Source organism: Mesoplodon densirostris, chromosome 11, assembly GCF_025265405.1.
Source record: "Mesoplodon densirostris isolate mMesDen1 chromosome 11, mMesDen1 primary haplotype, whole genome shotgun sequence".
In the NCBI taxonomy this organism is placed as follows: Eukaryota; Metazoa; Chordata; class Mammalia; order Artiodactyla; family Ziphiidae; genus Mesoplodon; species Mesoplodon densirostris.
The window spans coordinates 63,736,591-63,763,284 of NC_082671.1; the positions used below are offsets into that span (position 1 = coordinate 63,736,591).

Genomic DNA, 26,694 nt, shown 5'->3' on the forward strand with positions numbered 1-26,694 from the left:
AGAAGACCCGTCCCTGCCCCGAGGAGCGCCCGGGTGACTCTGGGTGACCAGACATCCTAGTTTATGCCCCTGGACCAGGAGAACCTGTCTAGGGCCTGAGCACGGCCTGCCCTCTGCAACCCCTTTAGGCTTAGTCCTGGCATCGCTGACACCTCGTTTCTATCTGGGGGCTCCCTCTGCAGCCTTCAGCCTCGCTCTTTGCCTCCCCCTCCACTGCATTCTGATGTGCTAGTCTCCCCCCTCTCCTCCCTGAGCCTCTGTCCATGGCTCCTTTCTGAGCTCCATCATCTGCTCAGGATCCTGCTTAAGTGGAGAAGAAAGATGGGGCCACACAGACCCAGGTGCAAATCCCAGCTGCAGGTATTGGTCAAGAGCCTTTGCATTGCAAGTTACAGAAAACCAGCTTCAAGTTGGCTTCAGAAAAAGAATTTATTAGCTTGAGGAACAGGGAAGTCCAGGAATGGCCCTGGCTGCTGGCCTGGAAGGAGAGAGGGGCTTGAAGGAGGGTCCTGGGTCGGATTGTCCCCCCAGCGGCCTCTCTGGGTTCCGCTCAGCTTCCAGCAGGCTGCCTTTGCTGGGCCCACTGGCCCAGGAGCTCCACGCTTCCCTCTGCCTGCCAGGGCCTCCTGAAGACAGCAGCCAGGTTGGTGTGGCCTGTGCTCAATCCGTGGTCCCAAGGCCCGGGTTTGCCTGACTCACAACTACAGGGCCACTGCGTCAGGAGCCCAGAGGGTCCTAGACGCGAGGGCTGTTGGCCCAGGTGTCAGATCCCCACAGCCCTGTGGGCGTCTGCTGGGGGCGAGGGTCCCCAAACACCCACTCCCGATGCTCTTCCCCCCATATCACGTCAGCACGTACTACGTGCTTAGTAAACAAACCAATTGTTAACAAGTTGTTGCTGCTATATCTTCATCCATCTCTTCTCTTGGTCTCCTCCTCTCTTCTATCAATGGCCTACCCACTGTAGATTCGTTTCTTCCTTTCCCCAGTAGATTCTGCTTCATTTTTTAATGCACTCATTCAAGGCATCATTCACCAGTCATGGGTTCACTGACAGGTAGTCAATGCAGGCTCTGTGCTGGGTGATGTGGGGACACAGATGCTGTCCCTGATCTGAGGAGGACACAGCTGGGGAGAAAAGTGCAATAGCAAGGGCTGTGGGGCACCAGCCTGCAGTGGGAGAGCAGAGACCTTCCTGGAGGAGGGACCAGGGTTCCTGCTTCCCTGGCCAAGTTGTGTCTTGCTTGGAACCAGGAGCGGGGAGGGCAGACGGGGCGTGGGCAGGCTCTGTCAGGGGAACTGGCAGGAGGGGACAGCTCAGGATGGGAAGGCTGGCTCTCCCTTGGGTTGTGTCCCTAGCTCCTGGGGATTAACAGACCCTCTCCTGAAATCCCATTGTAATTACTCTGTTCTTGACTCACTGCCCAGCCCCACACCCAAATTCAAGGAGAAGCCTGTCTCCCCAGGACCCAGCCCAGGCCTGACAAATAGAAGATACCCACCCAGCAACAGTTAGTCAAAGGAACCGATTAACTAATTTATTTTAATCCCAGGAATTTGTCTAGTCGATTTGCAGGTGTCTGCTGTCTCCCAGGAGACCTGCCCCCGTGAGTCTCTAGCTAAGTTCAGTTTGCACTGAAGGAACCTGAGAAACATCTATGGGCCGGGATCGCCCCTCACAGCACGGCTGAGTTGGCACGTTCTCCTGAGACCTGCAGCGTGCTCGGGGTTGGTGGGGGGCCGTCAGGGCCAGGTTACCAATGGGGAAGGAGACCGAGGCAGCGTTCATAAAACTGGCTCAGCTCTTGTTCAAGCCACGTCACAATGCTTTGGTTTTTGCCACAGCAAGGCAACCTCTGAGCTCGATCCTCACACCCCAGAAAGCACACCACCAGCTCAGTGAGTGTGCATTCCCATGCTTAAAAGCATGGCTGACAAAGGAAACCAGGTACCCAAGGCCCCTTTACGAAGTGCAGCTTAGAATAAAGAGAAAACAAGCCCAAACCAGCGCCACCAAAGCCCAGGGAGAAGCTTGAGGACATCTCTGCAGAGACAGCAGAAGGGCCGAGGCCCCAGGCAGCAAGATGGGGGTCCCTCTCCCAGGAAGCACAGGGGCCTGGGGTGAATGTCAGCAGGGCCTCCGCTAGCTTTGACCCTGGGCAAGTCACTCCCCCCCACCCCGGTACCCTCACCCAAAAGGTCAGACAACAGAACCTGCCTGGAATACAGGGAGGAAGACAGAATGAAGGGGTTTATCCCAGGGGCAGCCTAGGCTGGGGGGGAGGGGTGCCCCCAGGGGCTGCGTAGGAGACTCCCCTCCCTAGCTGAGCCCAGCACCAACCCTTCCGACCCTTGACCGACCAGAAGGTATAAGGGTCCCCTGGGAAAATACAATTTGCAAGGCAAGCGGAACAGCGGTCCCCACCTCAGCCCTGACTGCTTAAAACTGCACCCTGGCCCTTAACGAGGATTAGAAGATTCAGAATCATGTTGAAAATTGATTTCTGTCCCCTCTTCCTGTAACGCTGCTGGTTACAGGGCTTCACGCTTTACAGGCCTAATCAACAGGCTCCAGCTACTTGTAACCCTGCGAAGCCAGTGTGGCAGCTGGTCTGATGGCCAGGGAGGCTCCGCGGGGCAGGCGGCCAGGCTGGCTCACTGCAGGAGGTGGACGGCGGCCGCCCTGCGGATGAGCCTCGCAGTCAGCGGGGAGTTAGGCTTCAAGGCGTCTCGCTCCATCAGAAGGCTCCTGGGGAAACAGAGACAGGCTCTGTGTTGGAACCTCCTAGAATGTGGGGGGCGGATGGTCCCTCCACCCCAAGGCAGGACACAGGCAGCACGGGCTGCGGCCAAAGTGGCAGAGAGCAAGATGCTCCCCTTCCCAAGTGGTGGAGGGAGGGGACGGCATCACGGCAGAGGGGACTAGAGGGACAAAGGCCCAGAGGCAGGATGCCAGGGGTGGGGACCAGAGGGAAGGTGGGCGGAGATGTGAGGATGAGAAAGCGTGGACTCCAGAGCCCCGTGTGCTCACACTGGCCCAGGACATCCGGTGTTCAAAGAGCATCCTGACGATGCTCCCAGCGATGCCCGAGGGCAGAAAACTTCAGGGTGAGCACATCCCCATGGCCTCGTCTGCCCCAGGAACTTGGGGCCCATCCTCCCGCCATACGGAATGCTGGGACCAGAGGGTAGAGCACGACTGTGGGGATGGGAGGGAGAGCCACGCCTGAGGATGTTCCAGGAAAGCGAGTGGCAGAAGAGATTGTGTGGGAAAAATCGAACTTTCAACAAAGAGAGAATCATTTAAGGCAAAGACCCCAAACAACTGACCACAGCGATTCTGTGTGCTGAGGGTGCGGCTAAGGGGCCGGGGCCTGGCACTTGGGGCAGGGACACCATGGCAGGGGGCCAAGGGTTTCCACCTTGGACGGGAGGGGAGCTGAGCCGTGTGAGGATGGCAGGAGGGCACCAGGAGGGGGCGTGCGTCACCCCGACAGCAGCAGGCTCCCCTGGCACTCCCAGGGGCAGACACCCTACTGCGCCCCCCGCCCCCCAGCGTGGACCTTGTCACCCCACCCATGTGCCGGCCCCAGCTCCCCCGCTCAAGCCCGCACCCTCCTCTCTGTCCAAAGGGCCCCACCCTCCCTGCCCAGCTGCCAGAGGTGCCACACCAGGCCTGGAGCTCCCCAAGCGGCTCCACCACTAGAGGAATGCGTGCGGTTTTGCACGTGGCCACAGAGGGGGACAGCAAGGGGCACGTGTCCAGGGCGCTCGAGGGTTTGACCATTTCTAGCGTGTCCATCCAGACTCAGGTGTGACACGGCGTCCACACCTGTTTCACCAGCACTTGCACTGCTCACTTTGGAACGGTCGTCGGGGCAGCTGGGCCCTGCCCACCGTGGGCCGCCCGTGCCTGTGCTTGGACACTGGCGCTTTCCACCTGACCTCTAACCTCGAGCACCCAGCAAGGGTCTCCTGGGCCCCACAGTGCAGCCTGGACTTGCAGCGGCAGCTTCACTGGGCCTCATGACACCCCTTCTGCCCACCCGGCACCCCTTGGCTCCCCTCTTTCCCCTCGGCATTCCAGGAGGGCCTAAGGATGGGGGGGGTCACATCTCACCCCAGAAGCATAGGGGCTGGTGCAGGTCGAGGTGAATGGGGTGTGGGACAGCGAAGGCTGCTGGCGATGGCTGGCTTCACGGGCGGAGCTTTCTTCTTGGGGTGCCCCTACCCTGACACCCCCAATCCTCCAGCCACACCCCTCCTCCTAACCAGATCACCCCTGGCCTGGTTAAACTCGCTTGGTTTCAGGCCTCCCTGAGAATGTCACCTCCACCAGGCACCCTCCCTCCCGACCCCCGCCCACTCATCACAGCGTCTTGGGCAATACGCCCACCCTCGTGGCAGTTTTACACATATTTGTGGGATTGGTTGCCTCGTGTCAGTTCCCACAGGAGAGGTAAGCTCCACGCAGCCTGGGCCTGGGTCTCCTGCCCACCACTCCCCTCCCCGCCCCCGGCACCCAGCACAGGTAGGAGAACGTGAGCTGAGACCCAAAGGATCGGTAGGTGTCGGCAGGTGCAAGAGAAGAAAGGATGTCCCAGGCAGAGGGTGTGGTACGTGCAAAGGCCCAGGAGCCTGAAAGAGTAACTGTAGCTCACTGTGGCCAGAAATGAGGAGTGGGCTAGGAGGGCAGGAGGGTGGGCCTGGGGGTGGGGGTGGTCAGATCCTTTGGTCAAGTTGAAGATGCTCACAGGGGGAGAACCAGGCACCCCCGTAGCCTCGCATCTCTGCCTCAGAGGTGGGCACCACCTCGGGCCAAAGGAGATAGGAGCCTCTGGGCACCTGGAAGCCTGTGGGGAGACCCCGAGTGAGAGGGGGCTGTGCTCGGGGTCCTTCCCAGCTGGGCTTTGGGACCAGAATGAGGAACTCACCGGGCCACGTTCTTGTGGATGCCGGACGAGCAGTTTAAGGCTGCGTGAATCAGTAACTGGTTGAAGACGTCTCTCTGAAAGGTCAGGTGGGCACGTGAGGCTCTGTGACATGGGATGAGGGATAGGGACGCCTGCCCCCTCCCCGCTGCAGGCTGGCCTGTTCTCAGGGACAAGCTTACTGGGGGGTGTGAACGACAAGGACTCTCCCCCACTGTGGCGCCAACACCGCAGAGACAGGCTGTGGGGCCCAGGGGCTCCCGGCCTGGCCCTCGCGCTGCAGCTGCTGGCTCACCTGGGCGTTGCTGCCTCCGATCTGGACAATCCGGTAGCGGATGGGCAGGAGCAGGTCCACCACGCCGTCGGGGTTCCCGCTCTGGGCCTCCACCAGGGCCTGGCACAAGGGCAGCCCCACGTCGCGGGCCAGGAGGTGCTGGTAGTTCTCCCCTGGGGACCTGCCAGCCCGAGAGGGTGCCCTCAGAGTCCTGCAGGGCCTCGTGCTGCGCCCCCCACCCCGACTCTGGCGCCTGAGGTGGGGGCTGTCTCCTCCTCAGCCCGGCATCCCTGGCTCCATGCCTGACACAGTAGGTGCTTTGATCAGGTGACCTGACAGAGGACAAGCCGCCAGGGAGGGGAGAGAACTGGGCTCTAAACTCAGTTCAACTGCGACGTGGCCTTGGGCAGATGCCCCACGCCTGGCCTCGGTTTGCTCATCTGTAAAGTGGGAGTAGCAGTGCCACCCTCGCAGGGCAATGCAGGTAAAGGCTGGCACTGGAGTTGGCACCAGCCCCCGGAGTGAACAGCTGTGGCAGGCTTTGTCTTCCCGTTGCCCTCAGGTGGTGGTTGATCTGGGTCGTGAGGGCTGGGGGCCTGAAGCTACGTCCCCAGCCAAAGCCCGCAGTTCATGCAGTTCAGCCCTGGGAGGAGGGGCAGGGCAAGAGGCCATGGGTGGCTACCCTCCCCCAGGCGCCCGGGACAAACCACCAGGGCTCATGGGTCCCACAGCTCTAGCCCTACAGGCAGGAGACAAGGGCTGGCCACCTCCTTGGTGGCCTGTGCGGTGCAGAGCCCGCTTCCCTGGACTCTCCCTGGCCCCCGCTGTGACTGGGACCGGCTCAGGAACTGTGCTGGGTGTGTGTCATCACATCACTGCCCCTCACTCTCCTACCAGCCTGTCCCAGATGAGGACACAGGCTCACGTCAGAGAGCTGAGGCCCTGTAAGCGGCGGGTCTCTCTGGTTCCAGGGCTTCGCCGCATCCCCTGCGCGTGACACTGCCATTGAGGCCTAGGGGATGGAGAGGCTGCTCTGTGTCCTGGGGGAGCCAACTATACCCTCGCAGGGCACATCCCGCGGGGACGCACGCCCAGGCGGGGGGTGGGGATTGGACACCTGGGGGCACACATTTGCGGGGGATGCACACCTACGGGGACAAACACCCAGGAGGCGCACACCTGAGAGCAGCCCTCCAAGGGTGTCTGTGCAGCTGTACCCACCAGTGGGGCCTCCAGCCCCCCAGGGCCCTCTCAGCAGGGTGGGGGACCCCCTGGTGGCTCCGGGCCCTCCACGTACTCGCTGGCATCCCGCAGGGTGGTCAGCAGTTCCTGCGTGGTCCGGGAGTCCCCAGCGCCCAGGGACGCCATCAGCAAGTGTACATCGTTGAAGAGCAGGATGTGGTCTCGGCTGTGCTTCTGGGTCACAGACAGAACATCTTGCCACCGCTCACCCACAGACGCCCCTGGGGACACGGGAGGACACCCGCAGGCCTGACACGAGCGCTGTGCACACGGGCCTCTGGCACCCACGGGTGGCTCCAGGTGACAAGGCTGGGTGACGCTGGCAGGTGGTGTCTGGCCTCGGGCTTAGGCTTTGGGGGCCGGTTTATATTAACTTTGTTTAATCATAAAAGCGGCAGACGGGTAAGGTAGAAAGCAAATTAAAAAAAAAAAAAGCTATGGAAGGGTATTAAATGAGGTCTCTGGACCCTTTGACAAACCCCAAACCACTTTAAAAATCCTTCCCCTGGTTCTCACTGGGCAGGCACCTGACACAGCACAGCACAGCGGAATTCATGAAAAGCATCCTTCCGCCTTTGGGTCTGGATCTCCGGCTCTGGACAGTCCCTCCGCTGCTCCACTCTCCACCACCGCCTCCCGCCTCCTGTCCCTCCCCACTCCTGAAAGTTTTACCCGAGTTTTCCTACTGCTCCTAGCGGGCTCCTCCCGTGACCTTGTTGTTGCCCTTGACTTCCGTTTCTCCGCCTGTCAGTTGGACGCAGCTCTGAAGTTTCCACTCTGCATGCTGAGGGAGCAAGCGGCCTTCCTCTTCCCTCCACCGGCCCCGAGGCACCCACCCCGTGCCTCCCAGCCTCCAGGCCGGACCCCTCCTCAGGCGAATTCAGGGGGGCCCAGGCTGCGCCTCCACAGGCGAAGGGTCAACAGGACTCAACTGCCCCCAGGCCCCTCCCCTCTCCACCGAGTTCCGGATGGTTTTGGCTGGACAGAGACACAGGCCTCCACCAGCCTGGGTTCCGGTGTCCCGGCCTTATCCCCTGGACGGCCGTGAGAGCCCCTCACTGTTCTCCCAGCTCCTCACGGATGCCCCGGCCTCCAGCCCGGCCTCCCCTGGCTCAGCCCCCGCTGCTGGACAGAGCCCGGCCAGCCCTGCCCCGCGGGCTCCCCGCAGACCCAGATGAAAGCCACACTCTTCCCCTCCCTCCCCAGCTCTCAGCCGCCTCTGCTCCTCTGAGCGCACGGACCCCCACACTCCGTCACTCATCCCCATGACAGGCCACTGGCTTCTGGGTCCTGGGGGCTTCAGATAGGCTGCCTCCCACCTGTAACATCCTGTCCTGTCGCCACCCGGCAAAACCCTACGTTCCCTTCCATGGCTCACATTTCACCTCCTCTAGGAAGCCTTCCCAGAGCCCCCGGAAACAGCCAGTCCTGCCCGGGCTTCATCCCCACTGACCCAGGACCTACAGTGGGTACAGGTTTGGCTCTGATGAGCCTGGGGGAGAGGGGAGAGCTATCTGGTACCCCAGTGGTTGGCCATAAGCCTTCCGTAGACCTCAGGGCTATGGGCAACCCCATCCAGGCTCCCTGAAGAGCACTGCATGACACTGTTGGGAAAACCCTCCCTCTGAAATCCCAGGGAGTTGAGAAACTGAGGTGGCACCCAAAGACAGGTGGCCAGGCACCACCTGTGCCGTGCAGGCCTGGCAGGTAGGCTGTGGGAACGGCAGGTGCCAGCAGGATTCGGAGCCTGAGGCCTGCACACCGAGGAGCGGAGGGAACTGGGAGAAAGGGCAGCAGTGGCCTGGCCCACTGGCCTCAGGCCAGCTGGAAGGCAGCCGCAGAGCTGGTACCTGAAGCCGCACCGACCCCGGACCAGGAGTGGGCCCTGGAGAAACTCGCTAATGAGCTCCTGCCGGCCTGAGCCCAGGCCGTGGCACCGTCCCGTCGGGTGGGAGGAGAAGAGCCAGAGGAGAAGGCCAGACCGGGTACCTTCCATCTGCAGCCGGTAGAGCATGGAGCAGCTGTCCACCACGTCCAGCATTGCCCCGCTGACCCGCAGGCTGGGGAGGATCTGGAAGACAAGGGCACAGAGGGGATGAGGGGCTGCAGGGACGGCCAGAGTCCACCCATCTGGGCTGTGTGTAGGGCCTGGTAAGAGCCAGCCCTCAGCCAACAGGAGCCACCACCAACTCTCAGGGCCATTCCCCTCTCCAAGGGCCTGGACCGCTCCAGCTGCCCAAGGGACACTGGACAGACTTGAGAAAGAGCCCACCGCACTGGCACCTGGGGGAGCACCTGCCGGGCCCTGGCACCTGTCACCTCCTGCCCCCAGCCCTGGACTATGATGGCAGAGAATCATCTCGCCCGACCACGATTCCACATTCAGCTGGTCTACATCTCACGGCACACAGCTCTTGTCACCCTTCACTCTTTACTACGAAATCCCGACAACTCGAGAGGATGATTTATAGGAAACTTTACTGAGTGTTTTTCTCTGGGGTTTAGATCCTCAAATTACAAGCATTTTTGTGACCCCAGGCTCTGCTATTAAGCCCATGGTGGGGTCCCCAGCAGTTGCAAGTTAGGCTTTTTTTTTCCCTCTTAAACATACCTAGGGGGTGGAGGGAGGGGGAATAGGGAGTTAGTGTTTAGTAGGCCAGGAGTTTCAGTTTGGAAAGATGAAAAAGTTCCAGAAATGGATGGTGGTGATGGCTGCACAACCACGTGAATATACTTAATGCTACAGAAGCGTACACTCAAAACTGATTAAAACGGTAAAATATGGTATGTATATTTTACTACAGAAAAAAGAATTCCTGGGGGGCTTCCCTGGTGGCTCAGTGGTTAAGAATCCACCTGCCAATGCAGGGGACGTGGGTTCAATCCCTGGTCCGGGAAGATCCCACATGCCGCGGAGCAACTAAGCCCATGTACCACAACTACTGAGCCTGCGCTCTAGAGCCCGTGAGCCACAACAACTGAGCCCACGTGGCGCAACTACTGAAGCCCACGTGCCTAGAGCCCATGCTCTGCAACAAGAGAAGCCACCGCAATTAGAAGCCTGCGCACCGCAATGAAGAGTAGCCCCCGCTCACTGCAACTAGAGAAAGCCCACACACAACAACGAAGACCCAATGCAGCCAAATAAAAAAAAAAAAAAAGTCTGTAATAAAAAAAAAAAATTCCTGGGAGTTCCTTATGATCTAGTGGTCTAGGGTTGGGCGCTTTCACTGCCATGGCCTGGGTTCAATCTCTGGTCAGGGAACCAAGGTGCCGCAAGCTGCGTGGCTCAGCCAAAAAAAAAAAAACAACTCCTATGGGCAGATCAATGTTTTTAACCAAAGAAAAGCAATCTAAAATGACTGGAGGGGGACTTCGCTGGTGGCGCAGTGGTTAAGAATCCGCCTGCCAATGCAGGCAACATGGGTTCGAGCTCTGGTCTGGGAAGATCCGACATGCCGGGAGCAACTAAGCCCATGCGCCACAACTACTAGGCGTGAGCTCTAGAGCCCGCGGGCCACAACTACGGAGCCTGTGAGCCACAGCTATGGAAGCCCGAGCGCCTAGAGCCCATACTCTGCAACAAAGAGAAGCCATCACAATGAGAAGCCTGTGCACCGCAAGGAAGAGTAGCCCCTGCTCTCACAACTAGAGAAAGCCTGCGTGCAGCAACGAAGATCCAACGCAGCCATAAATAAATAAATAAATAAATAAATTTCTTTTAAAAAAGAACATAGAAATACATTTAAAAATAAAATAAAATAAAATAATAAAATGACTGGAGGGAAGCCTGAGATTTCAGAGATGACCAAATGAGATGTGCAATCTACCAATGCCCATGGGCAAACAGAGTCAAATCCCATTCTGGGTTTCAACACCACTCTGCGAGAGAATCAATGCCGTGAGGTCTTACACAGGAGCTGTGCTCTTGCTCCAGCTGTGGGTCTGGCTGGGGTAATACTGATTGGCTCAAAGATCTGTTAGAGACTGAAGGGTAAATCGCTGCAGTAAACCAAATCGGGTGCAAGCGTGGACTTACGTGGTCATCATAAATGGTCAATGCGGCCTCGTATTCGCCCTGGAAAAATGAAGTTCCCGGATTAACACGTGGAGGAGGTGAAATGTGATGCTGAGACATGAATTGCAAATGGCCTCGACAAAGCCCCCGCCCCACAGCCGTGGTGGGTCTCAGGATGGGAGGAGAGGAACCCACCTCTGCCCCAGCCCTTCGCTCCCCCGTGTAGAAGACACAGCAGCAGCTGCTGCTGCTAAGGGAGCCCTTTCTGCGAAAGCATTATTCTTCCTATGAAGCTCTTGTCAAGCGGCTGCCAGCTTTTTCATGTGTTTCTTCTAGGATTGTTTTTCCCTTTATTTTCCTTACTGCCCATTCAGTTGGGTTCTCTGCGTTCTTGGAGACACTGTATCACTGCATTCGGCCTGTGATTACAGGGTCCTCGCCTTCCAAGCATTTCTCTTTGGACATTTAGGGAGCTTCTAGATTTTCTCTACAATAAACTGTAAGACAAACCCTTATAAATGGGACCCAGTGGTGGAATCACTGGGGTCAAGGTGTCCCTACACCCTCATTGCCACTGGGGCAAAGCATTCGGAGGGTCTCATGGTTCATTCAGCTACATCCGTGAGGTGGGAGCCTAGCAGTCCACTACAGCGGCAGGCGCTCGGGCTACCCTGTCTCCACAAATGGCACACAATACACATGATTTCCAAGTCCAGACAGTGCAAAGTACCTGAAGTAGTTTAAGCCTGAAAAGCTCTTTGAAACCATGAATGCTCTGTTGCATCAGGACACCACTGAAATGTGCAATCACACCGTACTCCTCCACAGGATACAAAGTACAGCAAAAGGTAGAAAAATACTTCTTTCCTTGGACATCTTTATAGGATAAGACAGCCGGTCATCTTACCTTTTCAATCAGATATAAAGCCCAGTGCCAATAATTATGACAAGCAAGCATATCAGAGTCCTGGGGAAAGAACGAGAGAATGAGAGAAAAATCTGACAGCCTGTTGGGGGGAGGGGGGAAGCAGCTGTTGTTTTGTGCCAATGCAGAGCGCCACAGCTCTGAATGCAGGTAACACTTCTCAGGCACCCGCCCTGGCCGGCCTGTGCCGGTGAGTCCACGCCCCATCTTCTCCTTTGGCTCTGAGCCTCGGTGAGTGGTGTGCCTGAATTTTCTGAGGATGCTGAGGCTGAGGCAGGCTGGCATCTTAGCCCCAGAGCGAGAAGGCAGGAGAACCAAAGCCTCACCTTCCTTAGGTGTGGAGTGGAGAAAATGAATAAGTCTATCCAAATGGCTGCAGGGGCCCACTGCATCCAAACAGTGCAATGCATCCAGTAAAACCCTACGGATCAGTGAGCCCAGGGCCAAACTCCCTGCAGGTCCTGTCAGAGCCCACAGAATAAGGGGAATGGGGTGACATCTAGACGGCTGCAGCTGGTACGCTTTTGGCCCTACCATGAACACTAGCCTACGGGGCTGCGGCTGACACTTCCTTCTCTGCCTGGATACCACCTCCCATCTCCTGGAAAGGAACTGACGATGCTTCCTCCACGGCCCACGTCTACCTGGCACCTGTATTTGAGGGTGCCAACCCACCCAACTCCCCTCTCCCTTACAGGCCACTGTAGGCCTTGGCGCCTTTGCTTAAGCTGATCCTACATCTCCCTGTCCTCTGCCTAGCAAACACCTACTCGCCCTGCAATACTCAGCTCATACGTTGCCTCCTCCAGGAAGCCTTCCCTGACTGTTTCTCCCTCAAGCCCAGTTGGGTGAGATGTCTCCTCTGGGTTTCCACATCCCCAAGAATGCCCCTGGCATGGTGCGGTCATGCGCTGCTAGGTAACTGCTCGCTCCACTTGACGGGCTTTTTGAGGACAGAGAGGTCTGGGTGGGACTCTCAGTGGGGTCCCCAGGGTGGGGCACAGCCTGGCGCAGTGACTGGAGACTGGACTGAGCCACAGCCAAATGCCTGGGGCAGGTGCTGGAGGAGGAGGAAAGGGAGCCCCAGGCCACATTGTCCACCCCAGGGCTGTGCAGCCAGGCCACAGGCTGGCAGGAGCCACTGCAGGGACGTATGCAGGCATCAGGGGACGAGCGCCTGTTGGAGATGGCCCCAGCCACCTCGGGCTGCCTGTTACAGTCGGACTAACACCGATGGGGACTCCTTCGGGACAAGGGCTTCACAGTTGTTGCAACAGCAGGTTTTCAGGTAAGGAAACCGAGGCTCAAAGGGATCGCGTTCTCTGGTGGAGCCAGGCCTCAAGCACCCAGGCCCAGGAAAATCGGAGTCTGGGAGCAGGAAGTAAGTGGAATACAAATGACCTGGCCCTGGCCAGGCCTCCACGGCCTGCCCCTCAGAGGACACGGCAACTCTGCGCTCCCTCCACCCAGACTCAGCACCTGCCGGGGAGCCTGAGGACAAGGGTCCGACCCACACTGTACCCCCACCCCCACCCACGGCCTAGCTCGTGCCCAGCGTTCGGGGATCCTTAAAAAGATCTGGGGGCTCCCCTGGTGGCGCAGTGGTTGAGAATCTGCCTGCCAATGCAGGGGACGCGGTTTCCATCCCTGGACTGGGAAGATCCCACATGCCGCGGAGCAACTAAGCCCGTGAGCCACAACTACTGAGCTTGCGCGTCTGGAGCCCGCGAGCCACAACTACTGGGCCTGTGAGCCACAACTACTGAAGCCCACGCGCCTGAAGCCTGTGCTCTGCAACAAGAGAATCCACCGCAATGAGAAGCCCGGGCACTGCAACGAAGAGTGGCCCCTGCTTGCTGCAACTAAGGAAAGCCCATGTGCAGCAACAAAGACCCAAAGCAGCCGAAGAAAAAAAAAAGATCTGAGTGTGAATCTAATGAGATTATAGTTCTCAAAGGTTCTCTTACACCAGTTCGCCTGCTCTACTTAATACCCCTCTTGGAGAAGCCAGGAATCTGCCTTCTTGTAAATTACTTCTTGCTGGCCTGTCCTAGGCCAGGGACCTGCTGGGAGGAACTGAGGTGACCATGCCAGTCCCCTGTTCCCTGCCTGGTTCCTGGTCTCTCCGTGGTTTGCTCAATCACTGAGCATCTGCTGCCCGGTGCCAGGCCCTGGCAGAGACTCACTGTCGTGGCCGGCGGTGCCCTGGGAAGCCCACCATAGCACAGAGAAGGGCAGGGCAGCAGACCGCACCTGGACAGGTAGCCAGGCTGCATGCCAGAGACAAACTCAAGGACAACAGGTGCGTGCAGAGGAAGGGCCACAGCGGCTGGGCGCAGGCAGGCGCCGGGGGTGGGAGCAGGGAGGCCCCTGGGTGTTAAGGCCCCAGGAAAGGGTCTGGAAGGGCTTGAGGGGTCTGGATGGCACCCACGCTGCTGCCCCACCAGGGCCCTGACCCCGCACACCAGCCCCACCGACAGTGGTGGGGCCGTCATCCCTCCCGTCAACCCCTGGCTGCACCACGTGCTCCCTGAGGACGCTCTCTGGTTCTGGGGTCTGTGTCGAGTCTGCTGGCCAGTGAGCTCACAGTTCTCACCCCTGGTGGGCTCTCGTTTCCCCTTTCTCATCCATTCCTTCTACAACCTCAGGCCACAACCAATTCTAGAAACACCTTCAAAACATCAGCAGATGTTGGGGAGCTGTGGGGTTCCCAGGGGATTCGGTGGCTTGACAGAAATGCCTCCAAGTGGAAGATGAGTTTTCCCCAGAACTAAGCCACGCCTTGTAACTCCATCTGTTAATCCCTGGCTTAACTTGGGGGAACAAACAGAATTTTCCAGGCAGGTGGACGGACAGGAATCGTACCTTCCAGTGGGTTTCTGAGCGCTGCATGAACTCCAATCCATCCTGGACCTCTGCTTTCATCTCATGAATATGGGCGATGGTGTGCACCGACCACGCGTCCGTCGGGTTAACAGATAAAGCCTACGTGGCGGGGGTGTGGGGGTCGGGTGGGGGACAAGTCGAGATAACGTGGGTGAGTCAGGCTGCCCGGTGACAAGGCATCCCCAGGCTGTGCAGGGGCTCTGCCTCAAAATAACGACCCCAAAGACCAGCCCGTTGACCAAACACCAGATGCTGCCAGAGAGGGTATCACTGCCCATTTCACAGATGAGGAAACTGAGGTTCAGAGAGGCTAAGTGACTTGCCCGGGCCCACACAGTTGGGTGGCACTGGGGTCTCTCCAAAGCAGGGGCTCATCCAAGCCCCTGGCCCCCAGCCCCCTGCATACAGCTGAGTCACTGCCCAGTTTCCCCTGTGGTGAGACTTAAGGCCGCCTTCCTCTCGCAACTGCCGCGGAGGCCAGTGGACACTGAGTGTGTGTGCTCCAGGGGCTCTCGGCTGCCCCTCCCGACTAGCACACATGCAAGGACCACATGTGTGGCTTTCCGGGCTCGTTCTGGTATCACTGCTAGTAACAACAAGAGCTACTCCGATGACTGTTGGACTTGACGGTGACGACACGGCAGGTGGGACACGAGGTCCGACTCCCATCTCACGGCAGGTAGTTTAGCTCATGGTTACTGAGCGCCTACGGATCCTGGCACAGAGCAGTAAGCCGAGGCTCACCATGGGCCTGTGGACCATCCACACGAGCCCAGGTCCTCCACACCTGATCACGGGGTCCCCCCAGCCCTGCCACCTCAGGCGCCCACGCCTTTCACAGAAGCAGAATTGGGAAGGCCCAGTACCTTCACCCCTGGCCTGGCACCTGCTGTGGGGTCTATGCTGGCAGGTGGTCCCCAGCAAGCCCCACGTCCATGCTGCAGCCCTGACTTGCATGGGCCCAACCAGTCCACGTGGGGACACAGAGAAAGGTCACATCTGTAGGGAACGATGGGCAGCCTGGGGCAGAGCCCTGCAGGACCAGGACCCTTCAGGAGACCCCAGGGGCACAGCTGAGCAGGCTGAAGGGACCTGCTAAGCACGCTGTGGAAGGCAGAGGCTCGGGGCAGCAGGGCCGCTCTCATCCCCCTGCTAGGATTAAGCTCCCCACCCCTCGCTGAGGGGTTCCTGACCGTCTCCCTCCCAAGGTTCCCTGGGACAGAGCCTACAAGGCCAGAGCGATCCGGCCCTGCCTGCCCCCAGACTTTGCTCCCAGCACCCGGCCTGCCCGCCTCCGCCCTAAGTCTCAGTCTATCAAGTGCTCCATGACCCTGAACTCTGGCTGCCGCTCTCCTTCCCCGACAGCTGCCCTTTGCTCTTCCTGCCCTGGGCGTTCAGCCTGCAGACAAGGCCCACGCGTCACTACTGTGAGGCCTCTCCAGACTCCAGTGGAGCCTGTGCAGCCCACCCTCACTCTCCTAGAAGCCTGGCCTTGCCCAGTAACCATCTGTGGTGGGCTGGTGCTGGGGTCAGAGTGTGGGTGCCTGAAGGAGAAGGGGCGTGAAGGGAGCAGAGGGGGGCACCCCGTGCCACCGCTTCCTGCTGCTGGCGGGTGTGAACCTGCACCTTTTGGTCACTCTCTGACTTCTTGAACCATCCTGCCAGCCCTCAGGTGCCCACATAGACGGCACTCAATGGGAGGGTCCAGCTGCCAAGGTCTCCAGGGCAACCTTCCTACAGCTGACCCCCTGGATGATGGCGCCTGGTCACCCAGGCTGTGGAGCCAAGATTGCCGTGAAGCTCCCTGTGCCCCTCGGCGGCCTGACTCAGGGCTAAAGCACAGACCCCATCATCCTACTGTCAAATCTGGGCTCTATTCTATAAGTAGAGTGGTCATCAGAGACCCCACAGGCCCTGTGGGCCCCCGGAGGGTGCCAGCTGTCTCCCAGGGAGGGGTGCTGGGAGCCAACTAGGGCAAAGACTTGCGGGGAGAGCCCTGGCTGGGTGCTGGGGAGCAGGTCTGTCCAGGCAGCATGAAGGACTGTGCTCAGGTGGCCTGGGGGACTGTGGCTCTGCCTTCTGTGAGCTGTATGGCCATGGCCTTGGCCTCTCTGGGCCTGGTCGCCCTCCTCTGGGCAATGAAGAGTTCAATGCCCCACTGCAGAGGATCGAGCCGACAGGAGCGGCGTGTACACTGAGTGCCAGCCCTGAGCCAGGCACAGGAGTGGTTGTCACCCCCTTGTGCGTGGCGGCCCCTCCCTGGGACTCAGTTTCCACTCCCGCGAGAGGAGGAGCTGGAGAGGGCCTCTGAGAGCCAGAGATGCTGAGGCTCCCGGGCCTGCAAGCGAGGGACGTCCACGGTGCCAGCCAGCCCATCTCCACCAGCAGGGAAGGAGGGGCCCGGGCCGGCAGGAAGCGCTTAGCATCCCACCCTGTTCTGTACCCTTGGCCGCTGCTCTCTCCGGATGGGGGTGGTGCTCAAGAGAAGGGCTGGCCAGCAGGACCCCAACGCCAAGTCAGGGCCCACTGGAAGCAGTCTGATGAAATAAAATTTATATCTTAAGGCAGGACAAGAAAAATTGAACATCAAGTTCTCTCTCTGGGCTTGTTGGAGCCTCCTCCCTCCCTCCCTCCCTCATGTGCAGTGTGCACGTGTGTTACACATGCACCAGTGCACCTCAAAGATGGGAGTACCTGCTGGACTGTAAAGGTCAATTCTTCCCTTTTTTCTGATGCCAGCAACGTAAGTTCTTAAAAGAACGTGTGCTTCCCCAGCTCTGCAGGGGGTCATGGTGACTCACTGCTTGCTTTGTCTGTGCTTATCCGGACTATGTATCCTTGGTGACCTCTACGTAAAATATCAGGATGTCATTTTGATGTACGATCCTTTGTCTCCAAAAGGCAGATGACTGTATGACTGTACCTTTGAGTTCTAACAGGCTGAACAGTTCTCAGAACTTTCTGAGAATCTGCTTCCTGGGTTACAATCCTCAGCTTGGCTTGAATAAAATTCCCTTTTTTTTGTTGTTTTTTTCTTAACTTGATAGTTCATTGAATTTTCGGCGACAAGCCTCACTCATCACTCATCTGTCAGCTCCTGGAGGCTTGGTGAAGTCAGTGACACTTAGAAACGTGAGGTCCCAGGTGGGAGAAGTAACGCTGATACTTGCTTCCCCACCTACAAAGTCTGGGTCCAGCAGCGCAAACTGTGGGCCCTGGAGACACGGAGCTGGGGGCATGCAGAGCTGCCACTCTGTGTGACCCTAAGCAAGAGGGGTGGACGGAACCTCCCTGGGCCTCATTCGCCTTCATGGCCTGGGTGGGGAGTTTGCTGAGCAAGGCGGCTTTGCAAACCCAGGGTGGGGGAAAGGGGAGGGAGCTGCCCTATCTGTTAACATGAGCCCTCCTGGTAGGAAACGAGGTCCTGAGTAGGTGGGGTGCAGCGTGCCTGGCGTGCTCTCCTCCACCTGACCCCACTTCACAAGGGCTCAGGCATCTCAGGAAGGGGCCACTTACTTCTTTGGCGAGCTTTTCTGCCCGATCGTAGAAGTTGGTTTCCATCAGTCCAAAAGAATAGATGCCTTTCACGTAGCTGAAAACAGAAGAAAATTATTTTTTTTTAAAGTGCACTAGAACCGTTCAACCCTCAACATGACCCATGTCGGTCAAACTGTGTCTCCCCCAAAATGGTACGTTTAAACATATGCCCTAACTAGGAATTAGAGTCTTTGCAGATCATCATCAAGCTCAAGTTAAGATGAGGTCATCCTGGATTAGGGTGGGCCCTATATCCAATGACTGATGTCCTTATAAGAGAAAGGAGAAGGAGGAAGGTTTGGACACAGACACACATGGACACACACACAAAGGACAGACAGTCATGTGGAGAGAAAGGCAGAGACTGGAGTGATTTCAGACTTGCCAGTCCCCACAGTCACAGGAGCCAGTTCCTTAAAACAAATACCTTCCCCCCCATACACCCGACCCTGCTCCATATATATATGTAAATAGGATAGATATAGATACAGATATACACATCCTATTGGTTCTGTTCTCTGGAGAACCCTGACTAATACAGCTCTTCAATCTATTAGTCCACTTGACCTTCACAACAATCCTATGACTAAAATGCAACGGAGGTGATCATGTGTGGTGGTCCCTAGGGCTGTTCATGGTTAATCCAGGCCTCCCTCTCCTCCCAGCCCAAAGTAGAGTTGCACTTCCTGACCCCCTGTGAGTGGGTGACTGGATTTGACCAGTGACTCGGGAGCTGCAGGGCATACCCTTCACTCTGAGCACTAATGCCATTGTGAGTCCCCCAGGAGAGCTCTTTTCCCTCTTAGCAGCTGGTGTATCCCGAGAGCAGTTACTTCATCAGCTGGAATCCTGGAGGGCAACAGTGGCAGGGGTGTGGAGCCTCAGCTCTCCTATGATGGACAATGAGAAACTAACCTTTGCTGTAATAAGCTTCGGAGAAAAAGATCTAGAGGATGATTGTTACTGCGGCAAAAATTATCTTGTGCTGACTGGTGCATAATAGTACTACCTCATTCCCAGGACGGGATAAAGATCAAATGAAGACGTGAAGCCTTTTCACCTTTTTTTTTTTTTTTTTTGGCCAAGCTTCGCGGCTTGCAGGATCTTAGTTCCCCAACCAGGGGTTGAACCCACACCCCCTGCAAGGGAAGCGTGAAGTTCCAACCACTGGATCATCAGGGAAGTCCCACCTTTTCACTATAAAGAACTAGGAAATAACAACAGTAGTCTCACTAGTTTTAGGGCAGGGCCAGGAGAGTTGCCATGTTTTTAGGGCAGAGGAGAGAGACTAAGAAACAGAAACGATGTGATTTCCAGCTGGCAGCTACCTGCTAAGGGGGATGTCGGGTGTCCAGAAGGGATAAATTCGAGCCACAGAATCTCTCATCTGTTCCTGGTAGCCCAGGTAAAAATAGGCATCGTGGGAAAATTTCAGGGCCAACATGTCTGTCGGGTAGTCCTGGAGAATCTGTTCCCACAGCTCACAGGCTTTTGGAAGGTTCCTGGAAGCCAAGAGAAGTTTCTCAGCAACACTGAACACAGTTCACACACGAGGAGTGGAAAAGGCTTAATTTCCTGCCAGTGTCACAGCCTGAACTGAACTGGTTAAAAGATACATGTAAGTTTCTACGTTAGGTTGTGGCTCAGAAAATTGAAAAGCTTCAGTGGGAAGTTTTACTCTCTAATTCAAGAAAAAAAAAAAAAAACTAGTTAACAAGTTACCAAAGACAATTTCACCTGAGACCGTGAACCAGCTGCAGGAAGCCTGAGAGGTGGAATTCCACCCCTCTGCTGACATCCGTACCCACTTGCCAGGAACACCAGGACAGAACTCTGTCACTGCTTCAGAACGCCTGTAGCATCAGCTCAGGTCACCCAGCTCTGCGGGCATCTCTCCTGCCCAAGCAGACACAGGGGCTGTCCTGGGGGCAGGCATCAGGGTCAGGACTCCCACACACAGGGGGACGGACAGCCATGGGAATGACAGATGCTCACAGGTGTGTGAGGGCCAGGAGCATAAGGGCGAGGGTTTTCTTCTTTCTCCTATCTCTTACCTATTTCTGTACTGTGGTCCTACTATTTTTGTAATGAAAATAATAACCAATTTATTTAACGAAACACAGTAAGTTGCTTTGCATGCTAACCTGGGAGTCCTAACCAACCACGTCCTCATTCAGCAGTCAGCTGAGGACACAGCAGCAGGCAGGATGCGATTCTCAATCAGGCGGGCACGGGAGTCAGGGTGAGAATCCCCCCGAGGCCCCCTCCGCATGGCGTGGGGGCGGCCCGTGGCATCACCCAGTGTGGCCTCGGAGCACCAGCCCCTGGCCCAGGGAGGCCCCTCACCCCTTGGCAAAGGTCTCTACTGCAGACACGTGCAGCCGTTCCCGCTGCGTCAGGGGCTGAGTTTTGGAAATCTCCACCATCGTCTTCACAGCCAGGTCCAGCTCTTTGTCCAGCCTCACGGAGCTTCCGGTGCCAATGAGAATGAGGCCATTAGCGATGGCGTGGCCCAGGGCTGGCGGAAGGTGGGAAAATAGCTGGTGATTCGGATGGTCCCACCCAGCCCAGCCCAGCCCCGCATGTGAAATAAACACCCAATGTCCCAGGAGGGGCAAGCCAGGTGGCCGCTAGGGTGTGTCCCCACCGCCAGTCCAGAACTCAACTCCTCACCAGGCTCATGGAGGGCATTCTGGGGAGTGCCAACGTGTGGAGCACCTGCGCCCCCTCACCAGGTGAACTGGTTAGGGGCTGCCTATGGGCTCCTCTGGAGCCCCGCTTGCTTCCCTCTCAGCTGCTACTGTCACTACCACCAGCACAGGGCCTCCCAAGGGCCACCGGGTAGATGCTGGTCCCCAGGGGGGGACTCCTGGGGGGCCGGTCCCCAGAGGAAAGAAACCATGATCCTGTCTTGGCTGCTCTCATTGGCTGAGAGCTTGGGGGCCGAGGAAGATGGGGGTGCGCCTTGTGGCCCTTGTAGCACCCTGCTGGCAGGTGTGCTGGCCCCCAGGTCTTACCTGGGCTTCCCAGCCCCCACCTTGACAGAGGAAGGGTATCCGCTGGCGTTTGGAATTCAGTCCTTGGCCCACGCTTGGGATCTAGGACCCAACCACAGTGCCAGGACCACCCATGTGGCCCCTGCTTCTGACCTGGGGCCAGGGTCTGCTCGGAGAACCTGAGGCCACGCCTGGACACTGGCTCCCGTGACAGCTCCCTTCATCCCCTATTCTGCGCCCCTTGCCCTCAGTGGGACCTGGCCACAGTGGGGGTCCCTGCTGCCCTCCTGTCCTCAGCCCTTCTGCCCAGCCCAGAACCTCACCCACACTGGGCCACCCTCCTGGGGTTCCAGAATGCACTGGGCTGACCCCGTCCGTGTGCCTGCCACGCACATGGCTTGCCTGTGATGGCAGCCTCTGTCACCAGGTCGGCCCTCCCGGTCACAGCTGCTGTGGGGTTGGCCTCGCTAGTGCCCAGAGAGGTTGCAGTGGCCACTTCTTGTGTTCCGAGGGGTCCAGGCTTTGGACTGAGACAGACTTGTCTGATCCCAGTGCCCCAAATACCAGCTGGGTGGCTGTGGGTATATTTCTTACTCTCTACTCTCTCTGAATCTCAGTTTCCTCGTATGAGAAATGGGATCAGTGTCTTCCCTGCACAATTGACGTACGGTTAAGGAGAACGTTTGAAAGACACCTTCTATGGAACCTGGCATCTTTACGGAGCAGCTGGTACTCCAAGCACAGTGGTGGCTATCACCTTCCCTCCCTCCCAACCTGGTCACTGCCACCAGCCCTGCCCTCCCCAACCCAGCTGAGTCCTGCAGTCAGGGAAACAGTGAGGGGCTGGACTCATGAAACGGAGCTTCTCAACACAGGGAAAGCATCACTCACCGAAGGTCGGATCTGCTGCTTTGAGCTTTGACAGGCAGCCCTCAATGCCACCAAGGCTCTGGTCATTGGTCCATTTTACGTACTGAAATTTAAAAGGTTAAACAAAGCTGTCCCCAGGGAGTTTTTAGTTCATGTAAATGAAGGTTTGTTTCTAAACCTTGATTTTTTTTTTTCTTTCTAGAACACTGGTATTTTCTGGACCTTAGCTCAAAGAAAACATAACTGGGTTGATTTCATATGAAGAGACTGAATACAAGGAACTCAAGGCACATTTTCTAGGGCTGGTGAGGCCACCATTTCCAAAAAAGAAACATCTAAAGGAAGGTTCTTCCTGACAGGTGACCTGCCCACAGTGTCGGCCTCGTCAGCCCCAAGAGGGGCCTTGACATTGGGTACCAAAATAGGAACCTTGCTACTTCCTATTCATTCCTTTAAAAAAGAATCACAGTAAACATTCATTATAGAAAGGAAGAGGCATGAAAGCCAAAAGATCAAAAATATCCTTAATCTCATCTCATCATAATTTTTGACAATTTGGTGTATTTGTTTCTAGTCTTTTTTTAATGCCTAATTTTTTTTTTTTTTTTCTTTTTGCGGTATGTGGGCCTCTCACTGTTGTGGCCTCTCCCGTTGCGGAGCACAGGCTCCGGATGCGCAGGCCCAGCGGCCATGGCTCACGGGCCCAGCCGCTCCGCAGCATATGGGATCCTCCCAGACCGGGGCACGAACCCGTATCCCCTGCATCGGCAGGCGGACTCTTAACCACTTGCGCCACCAGGGAGGCCCTAATGCCTAATTTTTTTAAATAAATTTATTTATTTTATTTATTTTTGGCTGCGTTGGGTCTTCATTGCTGCGTGTGGGATTCTCAACCACTAGGCCACCAGGGAAGCCCCTAATTTTTTTTTTAAATATTTATTTATTTTTTGTCTGTGTCGGGTCTTAGTCGTGGCACGCGGGATATTTATTTCGTTGTGGCAGGTGGGCTTCTCTCTTGTTGTGGCGCGTGGGCTTTTGTGCCCTGTGGCATGTGGGATCTTAGTTCCCCGACCAGGGATTGAACCAGCGTCTCCTGCATTGCAAGACAGATTGTTAATCACTGGACCACCAGGGAAGTCCCAGCAAACACGTTTTAAATGAAAAATACCTGGCCCAGGTCTTAATTTTTTAAAATCCTAAAACCATTATAATGCATTAGATTTTAGAATGTGCCCTATCAGTTGTCCAACTTACATCTACACAGAATTAGCACATGTATTTTAACAAGACACAAGGGAGTTGGCACAGAGACGCAGACGCACAGCAGGGGCGGGGAGAGAGGTGGGGTGGCTGCCGCTGCACTGGGGAACTTTCCCTGCAACAAACTGTGCTCTGCAGAGGCCAAAAGTTGCGGGAAGGGGACAAATAGACAAAGAGCTCAAATGCACACAGTGGAGGTCCTTGGCAAGCTGACGGCATTTCACCAGTTGTTTCTTGTATGGCCCTTATGTTTCTAGAGGCTTCCCTGGCCCTTATGCTGCATGGACAGAATCAGTAGGTAGCGATTTCACTGCCCTTGAAAAAGCCCAGCTCTAGTTTTCCATCAGTGTGTCTAGACCTAGGTGCATCCTGCCGCTCTAACTCACTGCAAAAGTCAGCTCAGCTCTCTGGACCTCAGTTTCCCCACCTGTCAAGCAAAGTATTTGGACCTTACCTCTGAGACTCCCCTAGTTCTAAGACTATAGGCTCCTTCACTGGTGTTAGAAATGACTGGTAATACGGTGGAAGGTCTTAGAACAGCTATAGGTGGGAGCAGTATATTCACAGATTAGCCCCAGGAGAGGGGCCCCATGCCTTAAATGGAGGAGCCCCACACCAAACCCTCAGCACCCTCACAGGCCAACGCCTGCCACCTGGGGGACCTCTCAGCCATGCCCTGGGCAGGCAGAACTGTTCCCACACCCTGGGGGTACAGGTACATGGATTCTGTTGCAGTCGATTTCTCAAGTCTGCATGCAGTTTAAAAAGCATCCATCACTTTCTGAGACATCGACTGTGGGGCTTTGGAGCGACCTGAGCCATTGGTCCTGTGCAAGCATGCTTCAAAGCATTATGAAGAACGTTCAGGTCCCCGGGAAGCCTTCATATACTCAAGTTTACCAGGAGATTTGGGCAGGAATGGGGTTAACGGGCTGCATTGCTTATAGAATCAGGATAAAGATGTAAAGTTTTGAAAGCTTCGAGTCCCGTGCCTGCTCACGTCATCACTGACCAGCTTTACTTGGAGAGCACATCAGCTGACAGGCAGTTTGGCTGTAAACTTAAGCAAGCTGTGTTAGCTGGAGCTAGAACATCACTGTGCACGCGTGGAAGTACCATTTACTTGCGGCACGAATAAATGCAGCTGTAAGATGCACCCAAAAAAATGTTTTCAAGAAAATAAAAACCATTCACCAATTTAAGAAACCGCCCTCTGGACCGTTACAGAAGGGGCCACCACTTCTCTCCACGGGCATACCTGGGTCAGGGTGGCATCAAACAGCCTGCAGGCCTCGTTGCTTGGGGTTGAGAGAGGGAGCCCGGCATCCTTCCAAGCCTACACACAGCAAGAAGGGGTCTTATTCCATGTAGCCCTCCAAACAAACACACACACGAACCCCAACCCCCAAGCACCGAAGATGCTAATGCCTATCATCCTGCAGGTATGGGTTCCCATAAGACCCATCCCTGTGGGGCAGGCACAGACTCCCAGATTTCATAGATGATGCGGTGTAGAGAGAGCTGAGCCCTGGGGGGGACAGATCCTGATGCAAATCCCAGGGGCCTCTAAGCAGCTGAGTGCCCTCAGGCAAGGTCCTCCCTCTGACCCCTGTCTGGCCCCTCTGTGAAATGGGGCTCTGGAGGATATGTGGGGTGACTGTAAAGTGTCTGCCAGGGAGCAGACGCTCAGTAAGGAGGAGTCCCTGATCAGGCCGCAGGGAGGTCTGCCAGGGCAGAAGAAGGGCTAGTGCTGGAGGTCAAAACCAGGAGGGTGGTCCTGCCACCTGGCTGGCAAGGTGCCAACCACCAAAACAATTCCTCTCATCTCCCCATTTTACCAGATAGTTCAAACCTTCAGGAAACATCTCCAACTAATTGAACTGTTCACTGTAATCGCTGTCTCGGTGTCTTGCCAGGGGCGCACAGACAGGCGACTCCCCGGTATGGAGAAATGACCTTTACTCCGGCCAGCCCAGCGGGCGGCTCCTCGGAGTGGCTGTGCGCAGGTCCCCTCGCTCCTCTGAACGCCCCTTCCTCAAGTGCAAAATGGGCCCAGGCTTCCTGCCCCCGCGGGTCCCGTGGGAGACCCTCACTAACGCCCAGCGTCCCCGCTGTGTCGCGCCAGCGTTAAGGGGCTAAGCTTTTTAGGAGGACCTGGGGTCTCCGCGGGGCGGGGCCCCGCTCCGCAGATATTCCGGAGGCGGGGGTCACAGTAGGGTCCTCTGGTCCCTTCCGTGCGCCTCGGACGCGTGCCCGTCTCTCGGGGGCCGTGTCCCCGCTGGACCCCTGGCAGGGCTGATCCCGCCACCCCCGGGGTCGTGGGGTCGTGGGGCCGCGGGGGACCCGGGCGGGGGCGGCCTCCGCATACCTGGCAGTCGCGCAGGGGCGCGGTCGCGGCCATAGTGCTGGGTCGGTGTCGGGGGCGCGGGCTGCGCGCGTCGCCGCGGGCTTCCGGATTGCAGGCGGGGAGTCGCGGCCCGGGGGCGAGGCGGGGCGGCCCCCGCTCTCCGCTCGCTCACTGGTCCGCTTCGGACACACCCACCTCTCCGGGCCGGGTCCCCCGGGCGGACCCCTCCGGCGCCTTTCTCCGGGGCTGCGGGAACTCGAGTCAGCTCGAGGCGAGCAGCTTTGGTGTGCGCCCCCGCCTCCCCCATCAGACAGGGAGCCTGGGGCGGAAGGGCCAGAGGGCGGGCCGGGAAGTTCCTCCCTTTGGGACTGCAGAGGGGACTGCAGAGTCCCCTGGGAGGCAGAGGAGCCCTGGGACAGCGGTCACTTTCAAGCTCTAAGAGTCCCACTCGGCAGCCGCGCGTGCGTCAACACATTCACAGAAGTCATTTTGACCTGTGGTCGGGCCTTGCCCTGCACCCTCTCCAGGGCAGAGGTTGGAGTGGCGGGTAGGGAGAGTGTCTTCGAGACCAGAAAAATGTGAGGTGACATTTTCCCTCCCCTTGCCCTCACGCCTGCAAGTAGCAGGGCCTTCTGGAGGCCCCTAGACCTGTGCCCCTGCAGGGCCTGGGCCTGGAAGCTGGTGTTGGCTGGTGGCAGCAGCTTTGAGCAACCAGTGGGATCAGGGGCTGTGGTAGGCAAGCCCTGGGTGTGGCCATGGGTGTGCAACCTGGACAGTCGTACAGGGCCTCACACTTAGAAGGGCCCCGTGCTTGGTGGAAAGCTCAGCTGTTGCCATCTTGAAATCCTTAACAGTTTTTGAACAACGTCCCCACATTTTCATTTTTCACAGCGCCCTGAAAATCATGTAGTCAGTCCTCTGACAGCCAGTCCATTAACAAGTGCATCTCTTCTGAATTCCCCACTGCTCACCACCTCCACCATCACTAACCCTAAACTGAGTCAGGACCAGCTCACGTGCATACCGAATGTTCTTCCAGCAGTCAGGCCTGTCCCTTTGATTTCCCTGGACCCCACTTAACTGGCCTGCCTCCTTTCATTCCTGCCCACCTACAGTCTATCTCCCTCACAACAGAAGGATGCTTCCCAACTGGAAATCAGATCAGGGCCCTTCCCTGCTCAAAACCCTCCGAAGACTTCCCAACCCACTTGAGATAAAATTCAAATGTATGATCGTGGGCTCTGAGGCTAAGCTTGCTCTGGTCATCAGCCATCTCTCCAACGGCACCTTCTACCACTTTCTCTCCTCTCTGCTTACTCCAGCCCCACTACTAACCTTCTCTCTCGTTCCTGCCTCCACGCATTTGAACGTACAGTTCCCTGTGCTAGTTCTGCCGCTCCCTAGCTTT

The 26,694-nt window shown here is 57.1% G+C and overlaps 1 protein-coding gene across 2 annotated transcripts; it reads right to left on the reverse strand.

Moving 5' to 3' along the window:
* Positions 1-440: 440 nt before the first annotated feature.
* Positions 441-25,593, reverse strand: TTC38 (tetratricopeptide repeat domain 38). 2 transcript variants are annotated; one of them, XR_009533809.1, is made up of 15 exons: positions 25,308-25,593; positions 24,198-24,275; positions 21,701-21,782; positions 20,160-20,331; positions 19,142-19,315; positions 17,793-17,868; positions 14,256-14,375; positions 11,373-11,432; positions 10,487-10,525; positions 8,437-8,518; positions 6,503-6,668; positions 5,227-5,386; positions 4,935-5,008; positions 879-2,749; positions 441-626 (listed from the first exon to the last, which is right to left on the reverse strand). XR_009533809.1 is itself a non-coding variant. In XM_060113108.1 (14 exons), exons 1-14 carry the CDS (start codon positions 25,338-25,340, stop codon positions 2,656-2,658), a joined length of 1,410 nt encoding a protein of 469 aa, XP_059969091.1. In that variant the 5' UTR covers positions 25,341-25,593; the 3' UTR covers positions 441-2,655. The 2 variants fall into 2 exon arrangements, 1 of the variants encoding a protein (XP_059969091.1); XM_060113108.1 differs by having other exon boundaries at positions 441-2,749.
* Between the last annotated feature and the right edge of the window lie 1,101 nt (positions 25,594-26,694).

Excerpts from the sequence above, each read along its gene's own strand:
- TTC38 (XM_060113108.1), bottom strand. The coding sequence starts at position 25,340 with ATGGCCGCGACCGCGCCCCTGCGCGACTGCCAG. Across the intron at positions 8,519-10,486 it reads TGACCATTTATGATGACCAC|ATCCTCCCCAGCCTGCGGGT; the intron begins GTAAGTCCACGC and ends CTTGTCTTCCAG. Across the intron at positions 5,009-5,226 it reads TCGGAGGCAGCAACGCCCAG|AGAGACGTCTTCAACCAGTT; the intron begins GTGAGCCAGCAG and ends CTGACCTTTCAG.